We start from the raw sequence: 10,713 nt of genomic DNA on the forward strand, positions 1-10,713 counted from the left end.
CTTTTCAAAATTTGCCAGCTGTGCACAAGCGTGTCTGGGAAAACATGTAAAAACACTCAAGTGGTAATAAAAAGGTGCAAGTACAAAGGTTTGCATATTTAAAAAAAAGAGCCGAGTCTGAGGCCTCAGGAGAAGAGCAGTTTCTGGAGCCCTGAGGATGTTATCAAAGCTAGAAGTTCAGAGTGGACAGCCACATCTACGCTGAAAATCACTTTCCTCTATTCCTCTAAGCTTTCAACAACTTACTCTGGTTTTTGTGCTACTACTACACCTGACATTCATTGCTCCTACAAATGTACTCTAAAACTCGAAAGAGACATTCAAAAACACATCTAAAGCTGCCACTTCTATCCATTCTAGCTCTGCACATCTCCTCAGGCCAAATGTAGAATGTGGAGAAGCTGGCAACCAGAGAGAGGCGAGCGCAGCTCCTCTGGCAGTACTGTGTAATGTACTATAGGTGTAGCGGACTGGAGAGAATTGTATGAGTGGTTGTGTGTGAGGGTGGGTGGGGTTTGCAACATCATGCATTGGCCAGTTCCTCAGCTTCATCTCTGTTTTCATTGATCTCAGCCAGCGTCCTGACGAAGCGGGTCCACTCATCCGCTTTGGGAACACAGATTTGCTCGCCAACATCATAGACCTGAACCTGTCCCTCTGACTCCCCAGTGGCAATCTCCTTTCCAGTGTGAGACCATCTGACACGGTTCAGTGCCGGAGCCCCATCCACATACACACTAGCAGTTGGAACTTCGGTATCATTGTTGAGGTTCCACAAGTCCAGACGTCCAGCTAAGTCCACACAAGCAAACAGGGCAGGGTGTGTTGGAGACCACATCACATCGTAGACGTAGTCACAACTGTCCTCAAAAGAGTATAGTGGACGGGTACTCTTAGTGCTCCAGAGTTTGACGGTTCAGTCAAACGAGGACGAGATGAAGAGGTGAGAGAAATCAACAGGTCCTCCAGCACTGTGGCAGCTCAGTCCAGTAACCGGACCATGGTGGCCTTCAAACACTTCAGTGATGCCTGCCTTTCCACTCCATAAGTTAATGTGAGGGTTCCTGATGGTTAGGGACAAATGCAAATGCACTGCAGGGTGCTGTAAACGGCCCAAACCTCAGTCAGGAGAACAACTGAGAGAATCCATCCACAATACCAGGTTAGCCATTAATATACTGCTGCATGTAGTTACATTGTAAAACTGAACTTTAAAATGAATAGTGGTAATAATAACCAAGAGAGACTGACAGTGATCACCGACTTTTTAGGGGCTTGTTGAGATTAAATAGAACAAGATACAAAGCGTTAAAACATGTTAAAATAACAACAGCCTTAATAAACGCAGCTGCCAAATATTCTGAGGAGTACAACTCGGAATAGAAAGTAAAGACTTCTCTTTCAATCTCTATGAAATCTTTGCATTCAGTCCCATTTATCAGCAGGCTTGTAATTAAATTTCTCAGCTGTCTACATTTCTCCAGCTTACTAAAATACAATGAATTTTTTTCACCCGCCTCAATCCATTTGGCTCTTCATCTTATGAAAGCACCCTGGGCTTTCTCAAGGTAAAGATCATCTAATTTAGTCTGGTACTCCATCAATTTATTTTTCTGTTGTTTTCCCTGTTTTTCTGTTTGGTTTTTCTTTACTACAGCACTGAGTTATTTCTCGAAGTAAATTACTTTCATATTCTCATTTTTCCATATTCAGTTATTTGCAGAATTTTATAGTAAATTCTTTGATCTTGAATTGAACAAATTCCAATTTCTGTATAATACACACTATTGATTCCTTATTTTCAGTATCTCTGATTATATGTCTAATTTTATCACGATATTCATCCCTATTTAAAAGGCTGGCATTGAATTCCCAATATTAATATCCCCTGCTACTAAGTTTCTTCCTTGTTGGTTTTGGCTTTAGAGATTTTAGATTGTGAGGTACACCAAAAAATGGCATCGCTCACCAACCAATAATCAATTCCTGACCTGCTTTCTCCATTAGGTTTAAACCACGAATATTTCTTAAGTCCAGGATTCATACATCTCCAAATGTCTGTGAAATTATTATCACAAGCAAAGTTCTCAATAATGTTATTCTGCTGCCTCCTTCCTAAGCGAGGCGCCCATCTGTCCATCCATTCATCTGGTGTCACGTTCCCATCGCCTCCAACGACAATATAATCTGTGGGGTACATAACTTTAACTCTGAAATCACATTTGTTAAATTTTCCAATAGACTTTTATTTTGACCCTGATTATTTATGTCCATAAAGCCTTGTGACAATAAGGAATAAACCTTCGCATTTCAACACTACAGTTAACCAGTGGCCCTCTCTGTCAGCTTTGTAAGTTATAATTTACCCTGGGAATTTATTAAAACAAATCGCCACACCTCCAGATGGATTAGATCCATGGCTGAAAAGAATCTGGTCTCCCCACCGATTAGTCCAAAATGTAACATCAGCATCTACAGAGTGAGTGTCTTGTAGAAATAAAGAGTGACATTTTTGCCCCTTGCAAAATAAAAGAGTGCATTTTTTCTTAACAAGGTCCTTCAAACCCTGAATGTTTAATGAACTAAATATAATTTGTGAGTGAACCATAACAAGTAAAGAAAAAATGAAATGGAAAAAAATAAAGAGGTATGAGTTTAACCCATAACTCTTGTCACCCACTCAGTGACTAGTAACCTCTCATTTTCAGCTGAGCTCTGTTGTCCCATTAATAATAATCCACCGTATAACAGTCTGAGCCTTTCATTTAGCGTCGCCAATCCTCCGTCCTTCAATGTATCCACGAGGACCTCGGAAAAAGGTCAGTCTTGCTTGCTTGTTCAATTTGAGGCCACATCTGCTTCCTCTCTTCCAAATCCTCCCGCGGCAGTACCTCAGCAAAGTGAACAGACAGCCGAACCGACTCCTTCAGATCGTAGTTGTCTTTGGTCAGCTGCTCATATCTTCTCTCCAACTCTTTAACCTTCTGTCTACATTCTTTCACCTCCTCCAAGTTGAACTGAACAGCTTTCGATAGGATGGCTAGCCTTTTTAAAAAGTATAAAAAATATACAAACCAAAGATATAGTTGTAAAGAGCAGAAATATTCTAAAATTTGAAAAAACATACGAAGGCAAGAAGAATAATAAAGAGAAAGAATAAAGAGAAACAGGAAAGTGTGGATGCCTACAACATTCACTCAATAAACAAAATAACAGGGTTATGAATCATGCATCGTGTGGCAACAAAATAGAAAATGTAAATAATTGTCAGGTCTGTCATTAAACAATTTCAGTTATGAATCAGTTCATTCAACAGTTTTTGCATATTTGATTGGATATGTGAAAAATGCATGGATGGATGGTTTCCTGTTCAATCTATTGGAAGAAAATAATCAGATTTTAAAAAACTTATATGGTAAATACATTTGCAATAAATTTTTTAAAAAGTGATGTGAATAAACTGTGAATACATTTTAATTTTCACATTTCTAACAAAAGCAGACGTTTGTATATTGCTTCAGCTGCATGTTATGTTCTGCACCTTTTCTGTTCACCTTTGCTCACTGATTAGCACTTGAGCAATTAAGTGGTAATGTGAAGAATAACAAAAACACTAATGCAGCATGATGTATACACAAAATCAACACTTGTTTTTCGTCTTTATTTTGCATCTTTTACACGTGGTAGTGTCACTGATATCAAAACTCACACATAACCTGAATGAAATACAGAAAATTACAAACAGGTCATTTAAATGACAGTCGTTTGTGATTTTGAATGGAAGGAACATCTGCAGCGACTGCTAAACGACGAGATACTAGTATGTAAAGATGTTTTCCGTTCTGTGTCCCAGCTTTTCCAGATTTGGCAGACAGGCATTCTGGATCATAGGCGCAGGGCCGCAGAGGACGATGAGGGCATCGTTGGATGCAGCGGGGAGGTGGTCCTTGATCATGTCATAGGTCACAAATCCTGAGCTGTAGCTCCAGTCTGGAGAATAAGATCAAAGAACCACAAAGCTGAATTTTCACCAGTATGTGCACAATTCGGGTCGTGTTTTTAGCACAGGCTTACTGAAATGTGAAAGCGTTTCAGTCGTGCATGATGTCATAGGGTTTATTGTACCAAACAGCCACAAGAAAAAACAGTACAGCCGATCTATATATGGCTTATTCAACATAGAAGCGTGTCTTTTATTCTGCTTTTTACTCCTTCTCTAAACGCTGAATATTAAACACTTCTTCTTTCTCTCATTTTGAATCTGTCTCTGTCCTCAAGGCCTCAGAGGAAGGAAGGGAGGCCTTTTGGTGAAAGGCAGGCAGAACTAAAAGACAACCTCCATTAACAGATAAAACAGGAGACATTCAAAGAAAGATGACACTGTCTGCTGCGGTTTTTGGTGAGACGAAGATTTTAGTGTCAATGAAGCCATTTGCTGAAGATGCTTGTTCAACAACAGTCATCTCTCCATCAAAGGCCAGCAAATAATGGCACTGCTAATGAAGAGCTCTTCAAATAAATAATGATCAAGGGCTGATGTGTCCCCTTTCTGAGGGGAGCTAATGAAGACGTGACACGACAAAATAAAAGGTCTCCACAACAGAGATTATGTAACAATAATATGCTTGTTAATTCAAGCTGGCTTTAAGGATTATACGAGAGAAAACGGGAATGTTTTGCTAAGCTACTGTAACACCTCGTGGGAAGTATCTCCCTCCTCAGCCCGCAGGGATTTTCCTTCAGCTGAGGCGTCTTTGTTTGGTGTCAGCAGTGAAACCAAACGCCTGAGTATCAAGATTTATCCTGCTGCATGTAGCCTGGAGAGTCTCTAATACTCACATACAGGCCTGCCGTATATCCTGTGTGGTAAAATGATCAAATTAGTCACAGAAAATGTTTCTCAGCATCAACTTGAATGTAGTTACAAAGTTATAAAGCCACTGTAGGACTTAATTTGTATGTATGTTTGGATGCTGTCTGGCCAATATGTTTGGAAAGGTTACAAGTATCAGTTTGAAGTCACTATTGGTCATTTTTAACAATAAAGGTTTTCCTTAATGGATAATCTGAGTAAGGCTGTGGTCACAGCAATTTTATCATCTCTAAGCATTTTAAGCTTCATCTGGGGCTCCAAAAGGTTAGGGTTAAGGTCAGGGTCAGCTTGTTCATGCGACCTGCATCTCAGTCTGTTCTCTAAAACCTAAAAGAGGAATTATGGATTGGATCAACTGGTCCCTAAATGCAATTGACACCCCTTTCTCAACGAGAAGTTTGGGCTTGGGTGAGCCTGAGTGCTCCGGATCCAACGCCACCTCCAACGCTTACCTCCCCTCTGATGTGGACATCGGGTCAGTTGGAGGCGCAGTCGAAAGATTGCAGCGGTCCCAGATCAGATGTACACACTGGAACTCTTTCCCATGTTGCTTGTCTGTGTTTATTGTGCTATGGTGTGTTGATATCTTTGCATTCCTGTATTATCCTTTTGTGTTACACATTTCAATGTTTTTTTCCTCACTACCTGGCCTGACCTGTCTCCCCAATGTGATGTTTGTGTATTGTATGTACGGTCGGCAAGGTCTGTCATCTCGGTTGTGGGCAAAAGACCTGCGACTGACATCTCATCATCATCTTCTTCATTTGCTATTTCCTGATATCAGGCGTATTTTTAAAGCCAAGAAAATATTACTCATATCTGGTTTACTTCACAAGAAAAAGGGAAAAATACTAGTAATGATTTATCTTCATTCCCTGTTGGTTTTCTAAGACAACAAAGACATCTTCAGAGTAACATAAATAGAAATGAAATGAAAGACTAGGTGAAGATAAGAAGGTCCATATTCACATATATTCATAAAACAAATGGTGAAACTCATTATGGATTTACAAACATCTTCCTTTTCTTTTTGCAGAACTTCTTCTGTACAACTCGTGCACTCACACATCACAGGTGAGTCACACAGGTGCACTGCTACATGGCAGTCACGAGTGAGGGAGTAAAAAACAACACTGGCTGGGAATTTGCAACACAAAGGAAGTGTTGTCTCTGCAGACGGAGCAGCATGAGAATTTTGTCAGAGTTGTGCTTCTAGGCACCTGATGAACTGAAGCTGCCAACTTGACCCCATTCATATGCAGACTGATATCGACTTGACTCCATCTTGTGGCAACATTTATGGCAGGTTTTAGAGCCAGTGTTGGTAAGCGTGGGGAAAAACAATCCATACAGAATAATATTGGAATATTCTGTGTGGTGATTATGATATTTGCAATATATTACTTGAACTGTCTCAACTGAAAAACATTCAGTATTTGAACACACCCAGCTTTTCCCTTCTACCTGAGAGCTCATGGTTAATGGTTCAGTCACACAAGGAAAAATAGGACAGCAGCCTCTTTGCAACTGAAAAATATCATCGGCTGCCTGCGTTTGTCGTACTGAATTATTTCACATTCTGTGAGCGATTGCAACTTGTGGTGACTAAATAGTTCCCCTTAAGGATGTTGCACATCCACAGCTGCTTTTGATTGCACAAGTTGCCTGATAGGAAGAAACATTTCTGCAAACAGTCGCCGTCTGACTTTGACTGCAATCATTTTCTCAGAGATTGTTGAAGGTTTGCAAATAGTTGATGTCTAGTTATAAATGCAGACAAATTACCAATAAGTTGTCATCAGTCTGAGTCTTTGTCAGTGAGCACAGATCAACAGGATTTGAATCTGGTTGTATTCTGGTTAATTTACTATAGCACGGTTAAAATTGAACTTCTATGAAATTGAACTTTCTGTCTATGCAGACTCCAACAGATATGTGATTTTTGCTGATTTATCACAGTTAGTTGCTGTATTATCAGAAACTCCGATTCAGGCTGATATTAGTCTGGCAACATTTATAGTCTGGCAGGTTTTAGCGACAGTGCTGGTAAGCTTGATAATTGCATTTTGCAGCAAAAATAAATGATAAAAGAAATAACTGTAGTGATATAGCTTTATCTTATTGAATATACTGTTTTATATATGCATTAAGTGTATTGTAATCGTGGAAGCATTTGTCTCAATGCTGCTTTTTTCCACATTCAGACTATGAATTAGTGCTTAAACTGAGCCTCCCACTCTATTCTGGAGTGAACATTACACAGAGTGAATTTTAGATCCATAGATGAAGACATTTCCTCTTACTCTGTGGAGGTTTGTCCAGTGTGAACCACAGCTGAAGTCTCTCAGGATGGTTCTTCTTCACCTCCTCCAGCTCCTCCCTCAGTAAGATGTCTTTCTCAGTCTAAGATAAAGTAAAACCCAGTAAAGCGGTTTGACCACAACACTTTCCCTTTATATGCAGTTATAGAATTCAACTGAGACAACGCAATATCCCGCACACAGCTGACCTGGTTGGCGAATATGAGAGAGCACTTGGTGTTGTCAGTGGAGTCTGATGAGATACTGCGAATTAACTGCAGCATAGGAGTGATACCTGGGAGGGTGAAAGACACTGGAGTTAGTCTCAGAGGTGAAATACAGACTTTTCTCATTTTTCCAGTGAACTGAATGTGTCAGCAGTGCAAAGCAAATATCAAAACTTTCTAAAAGTTAAAGCATGTCACAGATTTGAGGACCAAACGCTCTGTATTACATCCCAGTCGTCTAAAACACACTAAAATAATAACATGATGCAGTAAAGCACTTGAAAAGTGTGATTACACGCAGGCCTTAGAATCACTTTAAGGTAAATAACACTTCTGCAGATTTTTGTCCTCTGTGATGTTCCTCTGAATGAAGTGCGTGTATAGTTAAAGTTATTAGAGTGATCTGAAAATGGACCTGTTCCGCCAGCGATCATTCCCACGTGCTTAAACTTCCGAACCTTTGGCTCCGACTTCTTATCTGGTCTGATGGCAAACTGACCTGAGTGGATGACACAAAGTCTCAACCAAAGCAGATCACACAGCGCCTCCTGCTGGTGTCAGCAGGTTAATGTAGAAACTTCTTTTTTTGGTTCTTTTCATAAAAAACACCATCACCACACCATTGCCCTTATACACCAGGAGTCCATTGGGCCCTCTGAAGTCAATAGTGTCTCCAATGGTCATGCCATCCAGGTACTGCGACATCTTCCCTCCATCAGGGAAAGACGGGTGGGTGTTCTTGTAGTAGACCTGGAGGAGTTTACAGAAGGACATCACATTTTTATTTTCACCTTCTTATGCAGTCTCATTTTCCACAACAGTGCAATAAAAATGACTTCCAGGCTCTCAAATGATCCACTCAGCCGGTAATAATCAAATGTCAAACTTTAGACATATTGTCTAATATTACTATTGATATGGCCTTTTTCTCTTACTGGAAAAGCTTCCCTATAATCCAGAAAACAGAAAAAGAGTATGTAAAACCAATATTCAAAATTTTATTTATGCTTTTGGAGAAAGCATCACGATCACAGTTATGTGACAAATGATAAAACCTGTGCGGTACAAAGCATCTCACAACATTGTGCTTCAGTTTTCTGTATGAATGATATTCTAGTGTTAGCTGTTAGCTTAGCACTCAGTAATTTTATATACATATAAAATTACTCCAGAACATCGACGTAACTCTGTGCTAGACATTGGGGAGGGTCAAGATCTCTGTCTAAATAAATAAATCTGGGTAAATTCACAGATGATTAAACATGCAACTGTTTTGTTGGTAATAACTGAAATGAGTAAAGAAAATCAACAGCCTATTTATGCAAGATAATTCACAATTTTATTGGGGGGGGGGGGGGGGGGGTTATATATTGGTTGGGTCTGATTATTGGAGGGGTCATAACCCCCCTAACCCCCCTGGAACTTACGCTCCTGCTCCAACAGGCTCAGTTTTTTTTAAGGTATTATTGCTTCAGACTTGGTTGCCTATTAAAAACAAACTCATGGCCTTTCATCAGTTTCTAGGGCTTTGTACAAATGGCTTATAGTGTAATAAAAGTGATAAAAGTGTTTATTAAGCAATGACTGACTGTCCAACTGATAATCTCACTGATGATAGTAGCTCAGGATGCAATACAGACACTCAGATCTTTACCAAATTTCTTAATAATTGCTCTACAGATCAAATGTGAACATGTTAAGGTTAACCACCTTAACCACGAGGTCAACATATCCTTGGTGCTCATCACTGGAGACTGGAGTGTAGGCTCTAACCGCCAGAACGCCGTTCACCTTTGCTGACAAGTACACGTGCTGGCCTGCACAGCGGACAGAGACGGGGAAGAGAAGTGGCAGGTTTGGTGTAGTGTTGGGTTAAAGTGAAACAGGACGGTGGGGAAAATGTTGATACAGGAAATGAGGGCAGTTCTACGGCTGCAGCAAGGAATCGTGAGCATCACTGTCAAGTGCTAATACTTATCTATTCTAATCAAAGTCCAATAATTTTTTATTTTTGATGTTTAACCGGTGTAATCGGCAAGTGAGCTTGCCTTCTTGTTTTTTTGTCTGGTTATACCGCAGCATAAGTATGAGGAAGTGCTAAAAGTGCTGAGTGCTCAGATAAGAAAATCTGCATGCTTGCTTTTTCTACTAGGATTTTATCAGAAGAGAGAAAGAAACGAGCTGGTACAGTACCTACTGGCAGCCCAAGGATGTGACTTGCAGATGGAAGGCCAAACCGAAATTTCTTTGTGTCATGACTGATTTCCTGCACAAGGACACAGCCACAGTACCATAAAAAGAGAAAATACATATAATATTATCCTTCTGGGCTGGCTAAATAAATCTCCCATGGCTTCTGTTTGAAGCTTTATGTTTATGCAATACATTAACAGATATTAGTCCTATTATGTAACTGCATCTTAAGGGTATTTAAAACATAAAGACCGTTCCAGGCCTGCAAACCGGTGCACTGCACAAAAACAGAGCTGTTACAGCTAACTCAGTGAGAGCAGCAAATCTATCACTGCACCCCCAATAATACTTTCTTATGATGGGAATTTTTGATGAAAGAATGAGTCCTACATTGCCCACAATGCAACTCAACAGACCTTAATGTTTAAAATGTGGTGTGTGAAAGGATTTACACGGGCTCTTGGTACACTAAATCTGAACTGTTCTTTTTTAGGGTCTTTGAGTGAATTTCAAAGATTACTGAACAGAAATCTTGTGACTACAAATATGCAAATCTTGTTTTTTTTTTGCAGTCATTTAAAAATGTACGTGCTTATTTATCATAAACATAGATGCAGGTCTAAACACACACTGGATTTTGTTAAGCCTGTAAGTTTGTATGCAGCCCACCTCTTTGCGTATAAGTGGGAGAGGATATTTCACTGTGGGATCTTGGAGAGTGACGGGCAGCTTCTTCGTCTTCTCACCTGAAGAACCTAGCAGGAAGTAGAAAACTGTTCCTACCAACACAAAGACAGCCACCAATCCAGGGATCACCTGCAGGACAAAGATCAAAGTGTGAACATGCTGCATTCAGCCGTTTGTAGCACGCATAGCGACTTGCACAACAGTTAAGATAGAGAAACAGTTTACATTCAATAACTGAAAGGAGAAATAAAGCTCATTTTTTTCTCACCAAGGTCTCGTCCATGTTTAACGTGACAAATTAGTCAGTCAGAGCCTCCCTCTCCTCCCACAGACCAGAGTCCACACAGTTAAGGCAGTGACAGCCTTGCCGCATTCACTCTACACACAAATCTCAAAAGGGGCTTGGCTTCCCACTGAGGTGAAAGGTGACACG

General features: G+C 40.1%; 1 protein-coding gene across 2 annotated transcripts; it reads right to left on the minus strand.

Annotated features, from left to right (window-relative positions):
• Positions 1-3,629: 3,629 nt before the first annotated feature.
• cyb5r2 (cytochrome b5 reductase 2) lies at positions 3,630-10,700 on the minus strand. 2 transcript variants are annotated; one of them, XM_085464759.1, is made up of 9 exons: positions 10,549-10,700; positions 10,263-10,409; positions 9,594-9,666; positions 9,111-9,217; positions 8,021-8,150; positions 7,816-7,899; positions 7,383-7,468; positions 7,177-7,276; positions 3,630-3,990 (listed from the first exon to the last, which is right to left on the minus strand). In XM_085464759.1, the coding sequence occupies exons 1-9, from the start codon at positions 10,561-10,563 to the stop codon at positions 3,818-3,820; spliced, it is 915 nt and encodes a 304-aa protein (XP_085320885.1). In that variant the 5' UTR covers positions 10,564-10,700; the 3' UTR covers positions 3,630-3,817. The 2 variants fall into 2 exon arrangements, with proteins under 2 accessions (XP_085320885.1, XP_085320884.1); XM_085464758.1 differs by lacking the exon at positions 10,549-10,700 and having other exon boundaries at positions 10,263-10,445.
• Positions 10,701-10,713: the final 13 nt, after the last annotated feature.

The sequence above is a fragment of the Copadichromis virginalis genome, linkage group LG7 (assembly GCF_057382275.1).
Source record: "Copadichromis virginalis isolate Kocher_CV1m ecotype Utaka linkage group LG7, C_Virginalis_male_GT1.1, whole genome shotgun sequence".
NCBI lineage: Eukaryota > Metazoa > Chordata > Actinopteri > Cichliformes > Cichlidae > Copadichromis > Copadichromis virginalis.